This window comes from Pristiophorus japonicus, chromosome 3 (assembly GCF_044704955.1).
Source record: "Pristiophorus japonicus isolate sPriJap1 chromosome 3, sPriJap1.hap1, whole genome shotgun sequence".
In the NCBI taxonomy this organism is placed as follows: domain Eukaryota; kingdom Metazoa; phylum Chordata; class Chondrichthyes; family Pristiophoridae; genus Pristiophorus; species Pristiophorus japonicus.
This window is the reverse complement of record NC_091979.1, coordinates 25254515-25277591: the sequence shown is the minus strand read 5'-3', so window position 1 is coordinate 25277591 and position 23077 is coordinate 25254515. Positions and strand designations below refer to the sequence as shown.

Here is a 23077-nt window from a genome sequence, read left to right as displayed (position 1 = left end):
GTAACCACTTTAACCGTTTATGGTGATGGTTCTTCACTCTCATCTTCTGATTCAATTTCATACTTCTCTCTCTCTTACTCTACCTCTATCATGGTTATCTTTCTGTCTTAATTGTTTCTCTTCTACTGACTCTGCCAAGTTTGGCTTTAACAACGAGAACATGGTTTGTGGCTGTTGTTTGAGAAACAACTCTGCTGGTGTTCTACCAGTGGTTGTATGAGGAGTATTACGATAAGTAATCAGAAAATTTGCCAATTTATGGTTGTTTCTTTGGCTATGGAGCCAACATTTGCTCGATGAGGGCACGTTTTACCATTTGTACTGTGCGCTCTGCTGCACCATTTGAATAGAGTGGTATGGTGGAACTTTAGTATGTTTCACACCATTTCTGCTCATGAACTGGGTAAATCCTTCTGAACAAAATTGCGGCCCAATATCAGACACAATTTCTTCTGGGAGGCCATATGAAGAAAACAATCTTCGCAAATGGTCTAGTGTTTTACTTGTTGTTATTTTCCGCATCGGAAACATCTCTACCCACTTCGAATGGTTATCAATCACAATCATTGTCCTTCTAGCTCAGCAAAATCTACATGTAATCTTTTCTACACCCTGGGAGATGATTTCCATGGCTGTAATGGTACTGATGGTGGTTTCTTGCTTACCGATTGATATGTTGTACATGACTAACAATATACTCTATATCTTTATCTAGACCTGGCCACCATAAGTAACTGCATGCAAAACTCTTGGTCAAGCACATTCCCAGGTGCTGGTCATGAAGAACTCCTAATAATTTGGACCTGAACTTATTTGGAATAACTATTCTTACACCCCACATGATACAATCTTTATCGACTGATAATTCATTCCTACAAACAAAGTATGGATGAATATCTTTCTCTGATACCTGGTTTGGTCAGCCATTTGCTATCTAATCATACACCTTTACCATAACTGGGTCACGTTTGGTTGCTCTACCAATCTCTTCAGCTGTGACTGGCAGTTCATCAATGTATAAAAAATAGAACACTTCTTCCATATTGGGTGTAACTTGTGATGGGGATGGCAACCTGGACATAGCATCAGTATCACTATCTGACTTAGGTACAACAACAATGGGTGTAGCCCAATTACTTAGATCTATCTTAGCGACAATGTTTTCACAGTTTCTAGTCTTTTAAGTTCTTGCTCAACCTTCTCCTTGAGTCCTTCTGTACTCTGGGACACTCACCTTGAAGTCTTGGATCGGACTGCCTGTTTCATGGAACACCTTCCGATACTGCTTGATGATGTCATCCTTCGATGCAAATCTCATTTCAATACGAAAAATCTCATTACAATCCAGCTTCAGTGATCCCAACCAATTTCTGCCTATCAAGGCAGGCTTGTCTCCTTCCACTACAATGAGAGGCAAGCTCTGAAACTGTTCCTTGTATTTCACCAGAACAGTGATACATCCTACCACAGGGATTTGCTCTCCTGAGTAGCCTTGTGGAAAATCATGTAACTTGTCGAGATATAACGATTCCGGTACTACACTCACGGATGCACCATTGTCAATTTCCATGGGTATCCCGGTAGCTGCAATGTCTACTTGGATGATGATGCTTCATGAACCGTTGTTAGATACTTTTGTGCTCCTGATGACGTGTATCTCCAGAACCTCCTCATCCTATTGCTTCTCTTCAATGCTATGTTGTCTCTGACGATCGCCACTTCTAGTATTGAACATTGGTTAACTCTTCAATTGGCATGCCTTCGCAAAATGCCCAGTTTTCTTGCAGAAGAAATACTCTGCCTTCACATATGGACTGCTGTGAGCAATGCGTTGTCCCAGGCACCGATAGCAGGACTTCAATGCACTGTTACCTTGGTGAGGCCCAACTGCCTTTTACTTTTAACCTGCTAGAGATTCACCTCGGTTGTCTGACGTCTGGAAATGGCGCAACATTCTCGGGAGTAGTGGTCGGCCATGTCCATTGACGTAGCTGTCTGACAAACTAAATCAAAAGTCAAGTTAGGGGTTGTCAACAACTTTCTTCTGTTTGCTTCATTTTTCATCCCACGAACAATGCGGTCACGCAATGCTCGGTTCAGAAAGTTTTTGAAATGACAGTGAATGGATAGCTTTTTTAAAGTTACAATGTACTTGCTGATACCCTCATCAATGAATTGATCTCCTTTCCAAAACAATAACTTTCAGCAATTTCCAGGGGCTCAGGACTGTAGTGCTGTTGTAACTTGGTTAGAATCTCCATCAGTGGCGTGTCTTTCGACTTGATGGCAACAAGCACATTTTTCAGGGTTTCATACACCTCAGGGCCTGCTTCAGTCTAAAACCACCCGGCTAGGGTTTTCATCTTCGGGGACTTCGAGGATACTCTTTGCGGTGAAAAATATTTTGAGCCGCTCCACATACGCTTCGAATGTCTCTCGGTCATGATGGAACTTACCCAAGCATCCTATTATTCCCATAGCACGGCCATCTGGACTCTGGCAATGTCAACAGTATGCTTGAAATTTACCTTGGATTTTTAGTTGTGCTGCAAAACAAAGAACCTCTCAAAATCGCTCTGTTGTTTGGCTGGATGATCCAGCAACAAAAATTTCAGCTAGGGAACCCAGAAATCTTAACCTACGTCACCAAAGTGATATATTCTCTACAACATCACAACACACTCAGACAACAAGATGGCGCCAACACATCATGTGACTTTTATTGTATTTACAGCAGCAGTCGCATTACCACCGTAGTCCACTAGGGGGAGCTATATATTACAGGTAGTTGCTGAGAAAAGCAGAATATTATTTAAATATGCTGCGGTACAGAGGGACCGGGGGGTCCTTGTACATGAAACACAAAAACATGCAGGTACAGCAAGTAATTAGGAAGGCAAATGCTGGCCTTTACTGCAAGCGAGATGGAGTATAAAAGTAGGGAAGTCCTGCTACAACTGTACAGGGTATTGGTGAGACCACACCTTACTGAAGGTGGTATATACCTGCATAGTCGGCATGTCAGACGTTCATGAGGTTGATTCCAGAGAAGAAAGAGTTGTCTTTATGAGGAAAGGTTGGGCCTATACTCATTGGAGTTTAGAGGAATGAGAGATGATCTTATTGAAACATAAGATTCTGAGGGGGCTTGGCAAGGCAGATGCTGAGAGGATGTTTCCCCTCACGGGGGAATCTGGAACTAGGGGGCATAGTTTCAGAATAAGAGGTCGCTCATTTAAGATGGAGATGAGGAGGCATTTCTTCTCTGAGGGTCGTGAATCTTTGGAATTCTCTGCCCCAGAGAGCTGTGGAGGCTGGGTCATTGAATATATTTAAGGCGGAGAGAGACAGATTCTTGAACTATAGTGGAGTCAAGGGATATGGGGAACAGGCAGGAAAGTGGAGTTGAGGCCACAATCAGATCAGCTATGATCTTATTGAATGGCGGAGCAGGCTCGAGGGGCCAAATGGCCTACTCCTCTTCCTATTTCTTATGTTTCTTATGAGTCATACAGACCGGACAGGACCCAGGTTCAACCCTGGTCTGTGCAGAGCTGGCTAATCTCAGGCAGAAGGGGTGCGACAACTGGCCTCAATACACTGAACTAAGGTGGAGAGAAGCCAACCGGTCGTCCCATTGCTCTCTACTGATGGGTGTTGGATGACGAGAGGATTTGGCTGGAATTTGACACCCGACCCATTCCCCCGCCACCCCCCCCCCCCCCACACCCCCACTCCCAGTCCCCCCGCCCCCCTCAACTCGTATAACTTTCTGAGACTCCCTCTTGTGGCACGTCCGTGAAAAATGATCGCCTGAGCCTATACTCTCTGGAGTTTAGAACAATGAGAGGTGATCGCATTGAAACAACAACAACTTGTGTTTATATAGCGCCTATAACGTAGTAAAACGTCCCAAGATGCTTCACAGGAGTGTTATGAGACAAAACAGATAAATTTGACACCGAGCCACAAAAGAAGAAATTACATCAGATGACCACAAGCTTGGTCAAATAGGTAGGTTTTAAGGAGCGTCTTAAAGGAGGAAAGAGAGGTAGAGAGGCGGAGAGGTTTAGGGAGGGAGTTCCAGAGCTTGGGGCCCAGGCAACAGAAGGCACGGCCACCAATGGTTGAGCAGTTATAATCTTGCCAGTCCCATTTACGACTGAGATGAGGAAAAATTTCTTCACTCAGAGGGTTGTGAATCTTTGGAATTCTCTACCCCAGAGGGCTGTGGATGCTCAGTCGTTGAATATATTCAAGACTGAAATCAATAGATTTTTGGGCACTAAAGGAATCATGGGATATGGGGATTGGGCGGGAAAGTGGAGTTGAGGTCAAAGTTCAGCCATGATATTGAATGGCGGAGCAGGCTTGAAGGGCCGAGTGGTCTACTCCCGTTCCTGTTTCTTATGTTCTTTTGTCCTGGAGGTTGTCTGCTGCGGGAGGCACTGTCCTCTAGCGAGTGTGCTGATGGATGGTTCTGATCCATGTCTAACTGTGTCGTTTGCCATCCTGACCCTCCAAAATCAATGTAGAAAAAGAAAAATTGGAGGAGATTTTAACTGATATTGAGAGGAGAACATGAGTGTAGGAGTAATTACTGTGAATGGTGAGAGCTTATCACTAGATTCATCCCCAGGGTATTTAGTTATAATTAAACATCCATTTGTTTCTAAAGTATTCCCATTTATTACTTTATGATACCACACATTCTTATTCCGATTGTGTGTGTTATTATCTCATGGCGGTGTGTGTTAGTATCCCATGATGGTGCATGTTAATCTCCCATGATGATGCGTGTTAGTATCCAATGATGTGCGTTAGTATCCCATGATGATGCGTGTTAGTATCCCATGATGATGCGTGTTAGTATCCCATGATGTGCGTTAGTATCCCATGATAATGTACGTTAGTATCCCATGACGATGCGTGTTAGTATCCCATGATGATGTGTGTTAGTATCCCATGACGATGCATGTTAGTATCCCATGATGATGCGTGTTAGTATCCCATGATGATGTGTGTTAGCATCCCATGACGGTGTGTGTTAGTATCCCATGATGATGCGTGTTAGTATCCCATGACGGTGTGTGTTAGTATCCCATGATGTGCGTTAGTATCCCATGATAATGTACGTTAGTATCCCATGACGATGCGTGTTAGTATCCCATGATGATGTGTGTTAGTATCCCATGACGATGCATGTTAGTATCCCATGATGATGCGTGTTAGTATCCCATGATGATGTGTGTTAGCATCCCATGACGGTGTGTGTTAGTATCCCATGATGATGCGTGTTAGTATCCCATGACGGTGTGTGTTAGTATCCCATGATGATGCGTGTTAGTATCCCATGACGGTGTGTGTTAGTATCCCATGACGATGCATGTTAGTATCCCATGATGATGCATGTTAGTATCCCATGATGATGCGTGTTAGTATCCAATGATGTGTGTTAGTATCCCATGATGATGCGTGTTAGTATCCCATGATGATGCGTGTTAGTATCCCATGATGGTGTGTGTTAGTATCCCATGACAATGTGCGTTAATATCCCATGATGATGCATGTTAGTATCCAATGATGCGTGTTAGTATCCCATGACGGCGTGTGTTAATATCCCATGATGATGCGTGTTAGTATCCAATGATGCGTGTTAGTATCCCATGACGGTGTGTGTTAGTATCCCATGATGATGCGTGTTAGTATCCAATGATGCGTGTTAGTATCCCATGACGGCGTGTGTTAGTATCCCATGATGATGCGTGTTAGTATCCAATGATGTGTGTTAGTATCCCATGAAGGTGCGTGTTAGTATCCCATGACAGTGCGTGTTAGTATCCCATGATGATGCGTGTTAGTATCCAATGATGGTGCGTGTTAGTATCCCATGACGGTGCGTGTTAGTATCCAATGATGTGTGTTAGTATCCCATGAAGCTGCGTGTTAGTATCCAATGACGCTGCGTGTTAGTATCCCATGATGGTGCGTGTTAGAATTCCATGACGGTGTGTGTTAGTATCCCATGAAGGTGCGTGTTAGTATCCCATGATGATGCATGTTAGTATCCCATGATGCGTGTTAGTATCCCATGAAGCTGCGTGTTAGTATCCAATGACGGTGCGTGTTAGTATCCCATGATGGTGCGTGTTAGTATCCCATGATGGTGCGTGTTAGTATCCCATGAAGGTGCGTGTTAGTATCCCATGACGGTGCATGTTAGTATCCCATGACGGTGCGTGTTAGTATCCCATGATGATGCATGTTAGTATCCCATGATGATGCATGTTAGTATCCAATGATGCATGTTAATATCCCATGATGATGCGTGTTAGTATCCCATGAAGCTGTGTGTTAGTATCCCATGACGGTGCGTGTTAGTATCCCATGATGATGCATGTTAGTATCCCATGACGGTGAATGTTGGCATCCCATGACGATGCGTGTTAGTATCCAATGATGTGTGTTAGTATCCCATGACGGTGTGTGTTAGTATCCAATGATGTGTGTTAGTATCCCATGACGGTGCGTGTTAGTATCCCATGACGGTGCGTGTTGGCATCCCATGACGGTGCGTGTTAATATCTCATGCTGTTGTGTCAGTCACTGCCGCACTGGTACCACAGCGTCAGTGATCAATATAGCCCAGTACTTCCATTGTTCCCTTTCTGTATACGAGGCGTCACGAGGTCTAATAACGACTGTACTTTTCCGATCTCTGATACCACAGATCCGCCCTCCAGCCCGTCCGGCAGGACGGCCGACCCCTCTCTGAGCGTGCGGCCGAGGGAGGCCCACCCGGGAGCCGGCTCCGGCCACCGCACCAAGCACCGCTGGAGCAACCTGAGCACCGACAGCGGCGTGGTCGGGCTGAGCGAGCGGGGCGAGGAGCGGGAGGACGAGGAGGAGGAGCGGGCGAGGAAGGGCAAGGCGGCGGAGGTGGAGCGGGCGGACAGTGGCATCGGGCCGGCCATGGCCAAGAAGTGGAAGAGCCGGGTGGGGGAGACGGCCCGCTCGGTGCAGGCCTGGGTGGCCCACCGGCCCTGCGTGGACTGCGGGGAGCGGGACGTGTCGGAGGCCGAGCCCAGGGCCGCCGCCAAGCGCCGGGAGAACCTGTGCAGCGGGTGCGGCAAGCGGCGGAGGGAGCGCAAGGAGGCCATCTTGGAGTTCGTCAACACGGAGAACAGCTACGGCGAGGACCTGCGCATCATCAAGGAGGAGTTCCACCTTCCCATGCAGGCGGCCGCGCTCCTCACCCCCGAGCAGCTAGCCGTGGTCTTCAGCAACATACAGGAACTCATTGAGGTCAACGAGAAGTTTCTGGAGCGGCTGCATGACTCCACCGAGCAGGCCTTTGATCAGGTGAGCAGAACATCCAGATAACCCACTCTCTCTCTCTCTCTCTCTCTCTCTCTCTGTGTGTAACCTCCAAGGGCTAGATTTTCCTATCATTTTCGGCGGGTTCGCGGCGATTTTCTCGGCGGTACCGCTGTTTTTCCACCTGGCGAAAGTTTCCCCCGTAATGGTAGCGCCCAAATCTGAACACGCCCGCCGGGACCAAACCGCCGACGTGCAACGGCAAGAAAAATCGCCAGGGCGATAAGTTTGGCCTCAACGGAAGCCCGTCCAGATCGCCGAGGGAACCGCCCTGTGAAAGCTGCTTAACCGGGGGTGGTAGGCGAGCACTCTGCAAAGAAAAGTAAGTTAAAGGTTCTTTATTTAATTTCTTTTCCATTTTAAAATGGCGATTAGGTATAAAAGTGACTTGGGAGTGCTTTTTAAGTTTTTATTTCTTTTTTTTGAAAATATTTTTTTTAAGTTTTTCCCCCTTCCCTAGGCCCAACTGCAGCCTAAATTTTAAATACTTGCCGTCCATTCCGGTAAGAACCGCCCATTTTACTTAGTTTCCCCCTTAACTGCCGAGTAAATCACCGACAATAAATGTGCAGGGCCCATTTTCTCGCCGGGCGATTAGTTTGAATTAGTTTAAACTTAAAAGTGGAAATTCTCACCAGCGTTCCTCACCAAACGTTAGCGGTTTTTCTGAGCGAGCAACCGGGCGTTGAAGGGCTCATAGGAAAGTCTAGCCCCAAGACTTGAAAAGAAAGAGCCTGCATTAATATCATCACCATCATCATAGGCAGTCCCCCGGAATCGAGGAAAACTTGCTTCCACTCTAAAAGTGAGTTCCCAGGTGGCTGAACAGTCCAATATGGGAATTACAGTCTCTGTCACAGGTGGGACAGACAGTTATTGAAGGAAAGGGTGGGTGGGGAGTCTGGTTTGCCGCACGCTCCTTCCGTTGCCTGCGCTTGGTTTCTGCACGCTCTCGGCGATGAGACTCGAGGTGCTCAGCGTCCTCCCAGATGCTTTTCCTCCACTTAGGGTGGTCTTTGGCCAGGGACTCCCAGGTGTCGTTGGGGATGTTGCATTTTATCAGGGAAGCTTTGAGGATGTCCTTGAAATGTTTTCTCTGCCCATCTGGGGCTCCCTTGCTGTGCAGGAGCTCCGAGTAGAGCGCTTGCTTTGGGAGTCTTGTGTCAGGCATGCGAACAATGTGGCCCGCCCAACGGAGCTGGTCGAGTGTGGTATTAATATAGCACCTTTCACAATATCCCAATGAAGTACTTTTGGACTGTAGTCACTGTTGTAATGTTGGAAACGTGGTAGGCAATATGCGCACAGCAAGCTCCCACAAACTGCGATGAGACAATGGTCAGGTCAACTGTTTTTTTGTTATGTTGATTGAGGGATAAATATTGGCCAGGTCTTCTTCGAAATAGTGTCATGGGATATTTTCTGTCCACCTGAGGGAGCAGACAGGGCCTCGGATTAACATCTCAGCTGAAAGACTGCACCTCCGACAGTGCACCACTCCCTCAGCACTGCATTGGAGTGTCGGCCTAGATTATTCTTGGTCAAGATATTTCATAACTCTCAACAAAAATACATTCCAGTGATAAGGAAAGACTTTAAGAGAAGGGAGAACCATCCATAGCTAACTAAGGAAGTAAAGGATGGTATCAATTTGAAAACAATGGCATACAAAGTGGCCAAGATTAGTGGAAGGCCATAGGATTGGGAATTTTTTAAAAACCAGCAAAGGTCGACTAAAAAAATAATAAAGAAAGGGAAGATAGAGTATGAGAGTAAACTAGCACGAAATATAAAAACAGAAAGTAAGAGCTTCTACAGGTATATAAAAAGGAAGAGGATGGCTAAAGTAAACATTGGTCCCTTAGAGGATGAGACTGGGGAATTAATAATGGGAAACAGGGAAATGACAGAGACTTTGAACAAATATTTTGTATCAGTCTTCACGGTAGAAGACACTAAAAACATCCTAAAAATTGATAATCAAGGGGGCTATAGGGAGGGAAAAACTTAAAACAATCACTATCACTAAAGAAACAGTACTCGGTAAAATAATGGGACTAAAGATGGACAAGTCCCCTGGACCTGATGGCCTGCATCCTAGGGTCTTAAAAAAAGTGGCTGCAGAGCTAGTGGATGCATTGGTTGTAATCTACCAACATCCCCTGGATGCTGGGGTCCCAGCTGATTGGAAAACCACAAATGTAATCCCCCTTATTTAAAAAAGGAGACAGACAGAAAACAGGAAACTATAGACCAGTCAGCCTAACATCTGTCGTTGGGAAAATGCTGGAGTCCATTATTAAGGAAGCAGTAGCAGGATATTTGGAAAAGCATAATACAGTCAAGCAGAGTCAGCATGGTTTTATGAAAGAGAAATCATGTTTGACAAATTTGCTGGAGTTCTTTGAAGATGTAATGAGCAGGGTGGATAAGCGGGAACTAGTGGTTGTGGTGTATTTGGACTTCCAGAAGGCATTCGATAAGGTGCCACATAAAAGGTTACTGCACAAGATAAGAGCTCACAGGGTTGGGGTAATATATTAGCATGGATAGAGGATTGGCTAACTAACAGAAAACAGAGAGTCGGGATAAATGGGTCATTTTCCGGTTGGCTAACGGTAACTAGTGGGGTGCCGTAGGGATCGGTGCTGGGGCTTCAACTATTTACAATCAATATTAAGTACTTGGATGAAGGGATCGAGTGTAATGTAGCCAAGTTTGCTGATATAAAGATGGGTGGGAAAGCAAGTTTGCAAAGGGATTATAGACAGGCTAAGTGAGTGGGCAAACATTTGGAAGATGGAGAATAATGTGGGAAAGTATGAAGTTATTCATTTCAGCAGGAAAAATAAAGAAGCAAATTATTATTTAAATGGAGAGAAATTTAAAAAGCTGCAGTAAAGAGGAACCTGCATGAAACACAAAAAGTGAGTATGTAGGTACAGCAAGTAATCAGGAAGGCAAATGAATTGTTGGCCTTTATTGCAAGGGGGATAGAGTATAAAAGCAGAGAAGTCCTGCTACAACTGTACAGGGGATTGGTGAGGCCACACCTAGAGTACTGCATACAGTTTTGGTCTCCGGATTTAAGGAAGGATATACTTGCATTGGAGGTAGTTCAGAGAAGGTTCACTGGGTTGATTCTGGAGATGAAGGGGTTGACTTATGAAAAAAGTAGGTTGGGCCTATACTCACTGGAGTTTAGAAGATTAAGAGGTGATCTTATTGAACCATTGAAGTATCTGAGGGGGCTCGACAAGTGGGTGCAGAGAGGATGTTTCCACTAGTGGGGGAAGCTAGAACGAGGGGACGTAGTTTCAGAATAAAGGGCCACCCATTTAGAACTGAGATGAGGAGAAATTTCTTCTCTCAGAGGGTTGTAAAGCTGTGGAATTCTCAGCCGCAAAGAGCTGTGGAGGCTGGGTCATTGAATATATTTAAGGTGGAGATAGACAGATTTTTGAGTGAAGGATTATGGGGAGTGGGCAGGGAAGTGAAGCTGAGCCCAAGATCAGATCAGCTATGATCTTATTTCTTATTGAATGGCGGAGCAGGTTCGAGGGGCCAAATGGCCTACTCCTGCTCCTAATTCTTATGTTCTTATTTTTGACAATTTGTACAGTGCGCTCTGCTGCACCATTTTAAACAGGATTGGACGGTGGAACCTTAATATGTTTCACACCAGTTCTGCTCATGAACTGTGCAAATTCTTCTGTACAAAATTGCGACCCGTTATCAGATACAATTTCTTCTGCGAGGCCATATGAAGAAAACATTCTTTGCAAATTGTCTATTGTTTTAACTGCATCAAAACTCTTGGTCAAGCACATTCCCAGGTGCTGGTCATGAAGATCTCCTAATAATTTGGACCTGAATTTATTTGGGATAACCACTCTTGCACCCTATATGATAAAATCTTTATCCACGGACAATTCACTCCGATGAAGGAAGTATGGATGAATATCTTTCTCTGATACTTGGTTTGGCCAGCCATCCTGCTCCTATTTCTTATGTTCTTATGTTATGTTCTGGACTCAAGTTCAACAATTTCAGACTATAACCCCTGCCCCTATATATTTTTTTTCTCTGTGTTTTTCTCTTTCCCACGGCTGTTGTTGATGATTCTGTATTCTCCCTATTTACACCCTATCTAGACTCATCTTTTGTTTCTTAACTTATCCCATTACCATTACAGACAAAAGGTTGTGGTTTTAAGTTCCACTCCAGGGACTTGAGCACATAAATCTAGGCTGACACACCAGTGCAGTGCTGAGGGTCGCTGCACTGTTGGAGGTGCCGGCTTTCGGATGAGACATTAAACCGAGGCCCCGTCTGCTCTCTCAGGTGGACACAAACGATCCAATGACACTATTTCGAAGAATTGAAGGGGAGTTATCCCTGGTGTCCTGGTAAATATTTATCCCTCAACCAACATAACAAAAAACAGATTATCTGGTCATTATCACATTGCTGTTTGTGGGAGCTTGCTGTGCGCAAACTGGCTGCTGCGTTTCCCACATTACAACAGTGACTACACTCCAAAAGTACTTCATTGGCTGTAAGACGTCCGGTGGTCGTGAAAGACATCCAAGTCTTTCTTTCTTTCCTTTTGCCTGACACCATCATCCCTTTTGTCTCTCTAATCTCTCCTGCCTTCCACCCGATCACAGACCTTCCCTTTCGCTCTTTCCTCCCCTCCCCCTTTCCCTGCCCATATACTTGCTTAAAAACCTGTTACATCTCTTAACATTTTCCAGTTCTGACGAAGGGTCATCGACCTGAAACATTAACTCTGTTTCTCTCTCCACAGCTGCTGCCTGACCCGCTGAGATTTCCAGCATTTTCTGTTTTTATTTCAGAAGACAGGGACTGGCTTGATTGCGATGCTGTACACTCGCTACAAAGAATGACGCTGAAAAATGGCTACCTGCGCACATTTCCCAGCGAGCGGGGGAGTTGTACATCAGTGTTGGTCAACAAATGGAGAAGTCAGACAGTGTTAGGATGTACCTTGCACCTGGTGTAAACTTGAGCCCATCCAAAACTCAGCTGCCCGTATCCTAATTTGCACCAAGTCTCGTTCACCAGTCAACTCCTCTGCTCGCTGACTTACATTGGCTCACCTCAGCTGTGGCTCAGTGGGTGGCATTCTTGCCTCTGAGTCAGGGGTTGTGGGTTCCAGTCCCACTTCCACTGAAAAGAAAAATCTAGGCTGACACTCCAGTGCAGTGCTGAGGGTGATGTCTTTTGGATGCGACCTTAAACCGAGGCCCCGTCTGCTCTCTCTAGTCAACGTAAAAGATCCCATGATGCTATTTCAAAGAAGAGCAGGGGAGTTATCCCCGGTGTCCTGGCCAATATCTATCCCTCAATCAACATAACAAAAACAGATTATCTGGTCATTATCACATTGCTGTTTGTGGGAGCTTGTTTGTTCGTAAATTGGCTGCCGGGTTTCCCACATTACGTAAGAAATAGCAGCAGAAGTAGGCCATTCGGCCCCTCGAGCCTGCTCCGCCATTCAATGAGAAAGACGGCAGCTCCAACAGTGCAGCACTCCCTCAACTCCACCATCCCCATATCCCTTCATTCCCTTGATTACAACAGTGACTACACTCCAAAAGTACTTCATTGGCTGTAAAGAGCTTTGAGACGTCCGGTGGTCGTGAAAGGAGCTATATAAATGCAAGTGTTTTGTTCTTTCTGGGCAACGTCTCAAATTTAAAATACTCATCCATGCCTTGTCCCTCCCGATCTCTGTAACCTTCTCCAGCCCCACAACACTCTGAGATCTCTGCGCTCCTCTAATTCTGTCCTTTTGCATCGGTGCACCATTTTAATCGGTGCACCTTTGGTGGCCATGCCTTCAGCTGCCTAGATCCTAAGCTCTGGAATTGGCTCCTTAAACCTCTCCACCTCTCTACCCTTCTATAGCAGGAAAGGAGTACTGAGGGAATGATCAGCCATGATCTTATTGAATGGTGGTGCAGGCTCAAAGGGCCGAATGGCCTACTCCTGCACCTATTTTCTATGTTTCTATGTTTCTACCTTTGAGTCCTTCTTTCAGACACTCCTTAAAACCTACCTCTTTGACCAAGCCTGTGCTAATACGAACATACGAACAATGACGGACAGGTAAAGACCCTCTGGTCCATCGAGCCTGTCCCACACAATTGCGATACCTTGTGTATCACAACTTATACACTCCACCTTACCCGAAACCTTGTGATCTTCTGGGAGAGGCAAAAAAAACAGATTTTTAAAAACCCAGGCCAATTTGGGGAACAATAATCTGGGAAATTCCTCTCCGACCCATCGAGGCGATCGAAACTAGTCCAGGAGATCACTCTTGCCTTTACATTCCCTGCAGTACCCACCTTCTGTAAGAGGTGATCTCCGTCCCAGCTAGAAATAATATTTCTTTACAAAAGCAAAATACCCCGGATGCTGGAATCTGAAATAAAAACAGAAAATGCTGGAAATCTCAGCGAGTCAGGCAACATTTGTGGAGAGAGATACTGAGTTAATGTTTCGGGTCGACTTTCAGAGCTTAAGAATGTGCTCTTCCCCAACATTCGGCAGTTCTGATGAAGGGTCGTCGACCAATAAGAACATAAGAATTAGGAACAGGAGTAGGCCATCTAGCCCCTCGAGCCTACTCCGCCATTTAATAAGATCATGGTTGATCTGGCCGTGGACTCAGCTCCACTTACCCACCCGCTCCCCGTAACCCTTAATTACCTTATTGGTTAAAAATCTATCTATCTGTGACTTGAATACATTCAATGAGCTAGCCTCAACTGCGTCCTTGGGCAGAGAATTCCACAGATTCACAACCCTCTGGGAGAAGAAATTCCTTCTCAACTTGGTTTTAAATTGGCTCCCCGTATTTTGAGGCTGTGCCCCCTAGTTCTAGTCTCCCCGACCAGTGGAAACAATCTCTCTGCCTCTATCTTGTCTATCCCTTTCATGATTTTAAATGTTTCTATAAGATCACCCCTTATCCTTCTGAACTCCAACGAGTAAAGACCCAGTCTACTAAATCTATCATCATAAGGTAACCCCCTCATCTCCAGAATCAGCCTAGTGAATCGTCTCTGTACCCCCTCCAAAGCCAGTATATCCTTCCTTAAGTAAGGTGACCAAAACTGCACGCAGTACTCCAGGTGCGGCCTCACCAATATCCTGTACAGTTGCAGCAGGACCTCCCTGCTTTTGTATTCCATCCCTCGCAATGAAGGCCAACATTCCATTCGCCTTCCTGATTACCTGCTGCACCTGCAAACTAACTTTTTGGGATTCATGCACAAGGACTCCCAGGTCCCTCTGCACCTCAGCATGTTGTAATTTCTCCCCATTCAAATAATATTCCCTTTTACTGTTTTTTTTCCCAAGGTGGATGACCTCACACTTTCCGACATTGTATTCCATCTGCCAAACCTTAGCCCATTCGCTTAACCTATCCAAATCTCTTTGCAGCCTCTCTGTGTCCTCTACACAACCCGCTTTCCCACTAATCTTTGTGTCATCTGCAAATTTTGTAACACTACACTCTGTCCCCTCTTCCAGGTCATCTATGTATATTGTAAACAGTTGTGGTCCCAGCACCGATCCCTGTGGCACACCACTAACCACCAATTTCCAACCCGAAAAGGACCCATTTATCCCGACTCTCTGCTTTCTGTTCGCCAGCCAATTCTCCGTCGATGCTAATACATTTCCGCTGACTCCGCGTACCTCTATCTTCTGCAGTAACCTTTTGTGTGGCACCTTATCGAATGCCTTTTGGAAATCTAAATACACCACATCCATCGGTACACCTCTATCCACCATGCTCGTTATCTCCTCAAAGAATTCCAGTAAATTAGTTAAACATGATTTCCCTTCATGAATCCATGCTGCGTCTGCTTGATTGCACTATTCCTATCTAGATGTCCCGCTATTTCTTCCTTAATGATAGTTTCAAGCATTTTCCCCACTACAGATGTTAAACTAACCGGCCTATAGTTACCTGCCTTTTGTCTGCCCCTTTTTTTAAACAGAGGCGTTACATTAGCTGCTTTCCAATCCGCTGGTACCTCCCCAGAGTCCAGAGAATTTTGGTAGATTATAACGAATGCATCTGCTATAACTTCTGCCATCTCTTTTAATACCCTGGGATGCATTTCATCAGGACCAGGAGACTTGTCTACCTTGAGTCCCATTAGCCTGTCCAGCACTACCCCACTAGTGATAGTGATTGTCTCAAGGTCCTCTCTTCCCACATTCCTGTGACCAGCAATTTTTGGCATGGTTTTTGTGTCTTCCACTGTGAAGACCGAAGCAAAATAATTGCTTAAGGTCTCAGCCATTTCCACATTTCCCATTATTAAATCCCCTTCTCATCTTCTAAGGGACCAACATTTACTTTAGTCACTCTTTTCCATTTTATATATCTATAAAAGCTTTTACTATCTGTTTTTATGTTTTGCGCAAGTTTACCTTCGTAATCTATCTTTCCTTTCTTTATTGCTTTTTTAGTCATTCTTTGCTGTTGTTTAAAATTTTCCCAATCCTCTAGTTTCCCACTAACCTTGGCCACCTTATACGCATTGGTCTTTGATTTGATACTCTCCTTTATTTCGTTGGTTATCCACGGCTGGTTATCCCTTCTCTTACCGCCCTTCTTTTTCACTGGAATATATTTTTGTTGCGCACTATGAAAGAGCTCCTTAAAAGTCCTCCACTAAAAGTCATTTCTGATCTGATCATGGTCTAAGCTCCACTTCCCCACCCACTCCCCGAAACGTTGACTCTGTTTTTCTCTCCACAGATGCTGCCTGACCCGCTGAGATTTCCAGTATTCACTGATTTCATATATAATATCTCCTTATGTGACTTGGTGTCCAATGTTGTTTGATAATCGCTCCTGTGAAGGATCTCGGGTTTTACTACGTCAAAGGTGCTATATAAATGCAAGTTGCTGTTGTTGTTGTCTTGTAATCGTCCTTTCTTTTTAATGTGTTGCCAGGACGACGAGGATTTTCTAACGGTGTGCATTGGTGAGATGTTCCTCGAGTTTGTTAACATGCTACCAGCATTTCAGACGTACTGCATCCACCAGTCTACCTCTATCAACATGCTCAACACTTTGGAGAAAGAGAAGGAACTCCTGAGGTAGAAATCCTAATACCCCTTTACTCCCTGTCGAACCCGGTTACAATGACATCGAAACAGGATGTAGGAACAGGAGTAGGCCATTCAGCCCCTCGAGCCCGTTCCGCCATTCACTTAGGTCAGGGCTGATCTCTGCCTCAACTCCATTTACCCGCCTTTGTTTTCCTCAGTGCCCTTACCTAAACAAAGATTTACCGATCCCAGTCTTGAATTTTTCAATTTCAATTCAGCGGCCATGTCCTTGAGGAGGACTAACGTTTCCTCTGCCCGCCTTTGGCTCGTTTGCCGTGAAGGAGTTCCGAGGAGAGCGCTACAAGTGCAAACATTACACCTAGCTCTTTGACCAAGCTTTTGCCGTAATTTCTCCTGGTATGCCTCGGTGTCAAATTTTGCTAGATAAGCGCTCCTGTGAAGCGCCTTGGGAATGTGTTGCCGCGTCAAAGGCCGCTATATAAATACAAGTCGCTGTTGCTGAGTCGGGGCTGTTTGGACAGACGTGCTCTGGGCTAACCGAGTGTTCCGTTGCGTGCATTGCAGGATCTTCCTGGACGTGTCGCAGAACGACAACACGGCGCTCCGCCGCATGAACCTGCGATCCTTCCTGATGGCCCCGCTGCAGCGGGTCACCAAGTACCCCTTGCTCCTCAGCCGCATCAGCAGCTCCACGCCCGAGTACCACCCGGACCACGGGGGCCTGCGGGAGGCCAAGAGCCGGGTGGAGTCCCACCTGGAGCACATCAACATGAAGACCAAGCAGGAGGGGGGCGGGCCGGCCTGGTCGCTGCGCTCCTTCCGCCGCGACAGCCGGCGCCACCGGGAGACGGTGGACCTGGAGATGCGGGAGGTGGCCCTCAAGGCGGTGGGCTGGCCCCGGGAGGTCACCTGTTGCGCCATGGAAGGCACGCTGCAGTCCTCGCAGCCCAGCGACGGCCAGTGGGCCCGCAAGGGCAGCCGGGCCCTCAAGTTCCAGAGCCTCCATGCCCTGCTGATGGTCAACGCGGGCCGGGAGGCCGGGGCCGAGGGCGGGGCGGGGGGGCGGGGCTGGGGGGAGCCTCCGCCGCCGGTGCGCGACGCCGCCCTGGTGCTGATCCGGGACAAGGGGGGCGGCAAGCTGGCCCTGTTCCGCCGCCCCATCCCCCTCGGCCACTGCGTGGTCTCGTCGGACCCGGACTGCGACGACACGTTCGAGCTGCTGGACATCCGCAAGGAGGCGTTCGTCTTCCGGGACGCTGACCGGCCCCGCACCCGCCACTGGTTCCGGCTGATCAAGCGCTACTCCCGGGATCTGGGCTCGTGGCGTAAGCGCCGCAACGCGCTTCCCAACATCATGATCAACGCGACTTACGGCAGGACCTGAGCCCTGGGGTGAAATGAACGGGGCGGGAGATTGGGGGGGGGGGGGCGCGTGGGTCATCTCACCCCCCCCCTCCACCCCCCTCAAATAAAAACAATGCTACTGACACTGGTCACTGAATGGGCGGGCGTGGGGGGCGGGGGAGATGGTGAGGTGTGCGTCAGAGCCTCATCCTTCTGTAACAGGGGTTGCCAACCCTCCAGGATTTCCCAGGAGTCTCCAGGAATTGAAGGTTCATCCCCCGGGGTGAGGGGAAGGTGAGGGGAAGGCAGGGGTGGAAATCATTGGGGCCCATTTAAAAAAAAAAAATTACTTTCTTTAAACACGTTGGCTAATTAGTTATAAAAGTCTTGGCGATGGGACTAAAAGGCTCTTGGGAGTGGCAGTCAAGGAGTCATCCAGTCGCGTAATGCAGCGGCTGATCGCTTACGGTTTGGCCGCGAGAAGGCGGGGCACCTCGACATGATGGACGGGTCGGGCGGCCAATGGCGGGAGCGCGGGGGCGGGCGGGGGCGAGAGGTGTCAGAGGAGGGAGGGGGTGTGGGGGGGGCCACGCGGCGAAACCTCCAGGAATACGCCCAATCGGTGTTGGCAACCCTTGCCCCCGAGTTTATCTCGCTTCACCACCGCGTTTCATCTCGGCGTATTAGCGCCGGAGTGCACAGTATAGTCAGCCATCTTGTTCCAGCAGCCATGATCGGACCGCGGGGCAAATCGGTGAGGGTGGGGGCAGGATCGGCAGTGAGCATAACTTGACTTCTGCTTTGTTGCTGATCAATTGTGAAACCTTCTCGAGTAATGCCCTCCCACGTCAGACAGACAGAGCAAGTGGTTGGATGGCCAATTCTGGTTGGTCTTATTCCTGGAGGTTTCATCACATGACCATCAGCCCGGCAAACATTCCCCTCCCCAGCCCCATCTCCATTATTTTTATAACTTATTAAACGAAAGTGGTCGAAGACAAATGAAAACAAAAGCACAATTTATTTTTTTAATGCCTGTGTGATTTGTCCCACTGCCCCATCGCCCCCTTCCCTGGGTTCTTGCCGGCAGCGTTGTCATGGAGACGAATTGCCAACTCCTGGAATCTCCAGGCCAATCCTGGTGGGGTTGGCAACACTAATGAAGTGGGGGGAGTGGGTAAGGGGTGGCGATGAACTTTTATATGTTTAAAAAAAAACAGAAATTTCACGTCCGGTTTATGCTTTAGAGGTTTCTGGATATCAACTTTTAGACCGCGGCCCAAAAGTGGTCGGGCAACTCGTGAGCTGCCGCCCAGTGCAGTTCGGAATGCGGTTTCCTCCCCCGTCTTCACATTGGACTAGTCCAGAGGAAAGGTCACCGCGGCAACCGCATCTCGTGTATTAGTCTAAGCTACGAAGCACTTTCTGTCCATATCTTTCACTCGAGCAGCGTCGTCATAACTTCATGTTGGTAGATTTGTGACTGGACTGTCTCCGTTAATATAACTGCAACGCACCAATGTTTGATGCTCGATTTAATATAGTCTCCTCAACTCCTTGTTCCCCCCCCCCCCCCAAAACAGAACCAGTTTCACTTTGAATCAGCTGTTTATCTATCCATTTTGGTTTTTAAATGATCTATTTTATATTTATAAGAACATAAGAAATAGGAGCAGGAATAGGCCATACGGCCCCTCGAGCCTGCTCCGCCATTTAATACGATCATGGCTGATCCGATCATGGACTCGGGTCCACTTCCCTGCCCGCTCTCCTTAATCCCTTATCGGTTAAGAAGCTGTCTATCTCTGTCTTAAATTTATATATATATATATATATATATTTAAATATATATGTATATGAACAGAAAATGCTAGGAATCTCAGCGGGTCAGGCAACATCTGTTGAGAGAGAAACAGAATTAATGTTTCGGGTCGGTGACCCTTGAAGGGTACCGACCCAAAACGTTAACTGTTTCTCTCTCCCAGACGCTGAGATTTCCAGCATTTTGTTTTTATTTCAGACTCCAGCATCCACAGTATTTTGCTTTTGTTATATGTATATGAACTCTGGCGTCTAGCACGCACCCATCACACATCTGTTGTCGCACTCTGTTACAGATACAAAGACAGGAAGGTAGTGAGCCACAGCCCGAGATTTACAAGCAGTTACGGCCAACGCTCCCATAAGAACATAAGAAATAGGAGCAGGAGTAGGCCATTTTGCCCCTCGAGCCTGCTCCGCCATTCAATAAGATCATGACTGATCTGATCATGGACTCAGCTCCACTTACCCGCCCTCTCCCCATTACCCTCAACTCCCTTATCGCTCAAAAATCTGTCTATCTCCGCCTTAAATATATTCAATGACCCAGCCTCCACAGCTCTCTGGAGCAGACAATTCCACAGATTTATGACCCTCTGAGAGAAGAATTTCCTCCTCATCTCAGTTTTAAATGGGCGGCCCCTTATTCTGAGACTATGCCCCCTAGTTTTAGTTTCCCCTATGAGTGGAAGCTGCGCTTTGTATGCGAGGCCTGTCCCTTTAAATTTCTGCGCGCGTGCGATAGTCACAATGTAAAAGCCGGTGACCAGCCTGTGCGGGTCCTTTCAGGTTACTGTGTGACCATGCGTGCGCACACACCTCGACGGCAACGTGGTTAGAACTGTCCTCCGACTGACACCAGCCCGTTTATGAGTGGTTCATATTTACCTGCATAGAGCAGCGGTCTAAAAGGCACAGCGCGGATTAGCAGCTAAACATTAGCGTCCAAGCTCCAGACCCCTAGACCACCACTGAGCAGAGCCACAGGAGACCGGCCAGTGTTGTATATATTTATCACAAGTTTTAAGTGTCGCGTCAGCAATACGAAGGTTTGGGCTACAAAATACAATTCACGGTGGTGGGAAGCTGTTGCTGGTTTAAATCTCGTCCAGACTAATGGGAAGACGACTCCTTTGCTGCCTTTGATGTGACATGAGGCTTGAACAGCCTCATTCCTCACCACTAATATCCCCTAACCTGATCAGCACAGACAGGCCACAGAAAAGATATTAAAAAAATAATGTTATGTGCCCAAAACACTCCTCTTTGCTAAACCATTTCCAATTACTTAAATCTATGTAGATTACATAATTTAAGGCTGCCAACATTTTTCCTTTATAAACACATGTCCAAGTTATTAATGGTACCGGGCTATGTAAACATGTCACACTCTCATTGTCCCCCTCCCCCAGTGAAAGCTCTGCAGCGCCACCACTGGTAGAAGAGTGTAATTACAGCGCGAGCAGAATCCGTGCACCGTTCTCAAATATATTCCGAATATTCAGTTCGACTTCATAAGAACATAAGAAATAGGAGCAGGAGTAGGCCATACTGCCCCTCGAGCCTGCTCCGCCATTCAATAAGATCATGGCTGATATCTGATCATGGACCCACTTCCCTGCCCGCTCCCCATAACCCCTTATCCCCTTCTTGTTTAAGAAACTGTCTATTTCTGTCTTAAATGTATTCAATGTCCCAGCTGCCACAGCTCTCTGAGGCAGTGAATTCCACAGATTTACAACCGTCTGAGAAGAAATTTCTCCTCATCTCAGTTTTAAATTACCTGAAATATTAACCCTACCTTCCACACACATCCCCCCCACAGTCCCCCCTCTCCCCCCAGAGGCTGGCTGAGGATTACAGCAACTTGCATTCATACAGCGCCTTTAAACGTAGTCAGACGTCACAAGGCACTCCAGCATTCCCTGTTTTTATTCCATTGTAAACGTGAATCACTGAACTTTGTGATGGAAGTATAAAAATAAGGACTTTAAAATGGGGACCAAACTGGACACACCGGTTCAAGAGAGGCTGCATTTGGTCTTGTGCAATATCATCAGGGTTCAAATATTGAACAAATAAATACAATGCACAAATCAGACTGCATTTAAGAATTCTCTTTATATTAATTCACAGGAATTGGGCGTCGCTGGCAAGGCCGACATTTATTTCCCATCCCTAATTGCCTTGAGAAGGTGGTGGTGAGCCGCCTTCTTGAACTGTTGCAGTCCGTGTGCTGAAGGTGCTCCCACAGTGCGGTTAGGGAGGGAGTTCCAGGATTTTCAGCTAGCGATGGTGAAGGAACGGCCAATATATTTCCAATTCAGGATGGTCTGTGACTCGGAGGAGAACTTGGAGGCGAAGGTGTTCCCACGCGCCTGCTGCCCTTGTCCTCCTAGGCGGTAGAGGTCGCGGGTTTGGGAGGTGATGCCGAAGAAGCCTTGGCGAGTTGCTGCCAGTGCATCTTGTAGGTAGTGCACACTGCAGCCACGGTGCGCCGGTGGTGGAGGGAGTGAATGTTGAAGGTGGTGGATGGGTTGCCAATCAATGGGTTGCTTTGTCCTGGATGTTGTCAAGCTTTTTGAGTGTTGTTGGAGTTGCACTCACCCAGGCAAGTGGAGAGTATTCCATCACACTCCTGACTTGTGCCTTGTAGATGGTGGGGAGTCAGGAGGTGAGACAATTGCCGCAGAATACCCAGCCTCTGACCTACTCTTGTAGCCACAGTTTTTATGTGGCTGGCCCAGTTTGGTTTCTGCTTCTCCCCCAATTTTCCCTCTCCTTCCTGAAGCAGTGAACTCAGCTCCCACAGTTGCAGACATCCCCACCTCCCCCGCTGCCTCACCCAAGAGACCATCCTTCCTGTGTGAGCCTAGCCAGCCAGTGTCAGCAGGATATTCCACATGGACAGTCCTCACGTGATGTCCACACGCACTGGGCAGTTTCCAGCATAGATACCAATCAGAAGCAGGAACTCGGGCAGATATTTCACTTATCTGACCCAGCGAGGCTGAGGCTCCAGCTGAGATCCGCAAACTCACCCACAGACCCCCTTATGTAAGAACATAAGAAATAGGAGGAGTGGCCATTTGGCCCCTCGAGCCTGCTCCGCCATTTAATAAGATCATGGCTGATCTGATCATGGACTCAGCTCCACTTTCCTGCCCGCTCCCCATAACCCCTTATCCCCTTATCGGTTAAGAAACTGTCTATCTCGTTCTTAAATATATTCAGTGACCCAGCTCCCACAGCTCTCTGAGGCAGCGAATTCCACAGATTTACAACCCTCTGAGAGAAGCAATTCCTCCTCGTCTCAGTTTTAAATGGGCAGCCCCTTATTCTAAGATTATGCCCCCTAGTTCTAGTCTCCCCTCTCAGTGGAAACATCCTCTCTGCATTCACCTTG

The 23077-nt window shown here is 47.1% G+C and overlaps 1 protein-coding gene across 1 annotated transcript in view; it reads left to right on the top strand.

Annotated features, from left to right (window-relative positions):
• The window catches only part of arhgef49 (Rho guanine nucleotide exchange factor 49), a 40928-nt gene extending 23038 nt beyond the window's left edge, over nt 1-17890 (top strand). Inside the window, exons 5-7 of the mRNA XM_070873512.1 lie at nt 6744-7362; nt 16388-16533; nt 17071-17890. Of these exons, the coding sequence (XP_070729613.1) occupies nt 6744-7362; nt 16388-16533; nt 17071-17890 (1585 nt within the window). The remainder of the gene's footprint in view (nt 1-6743; nt 7363-16387; nt 16534-17070) is intronic.
• The last annotated feature ends 5187 nt before the right edge of the window (nt 17891-23077 follow it).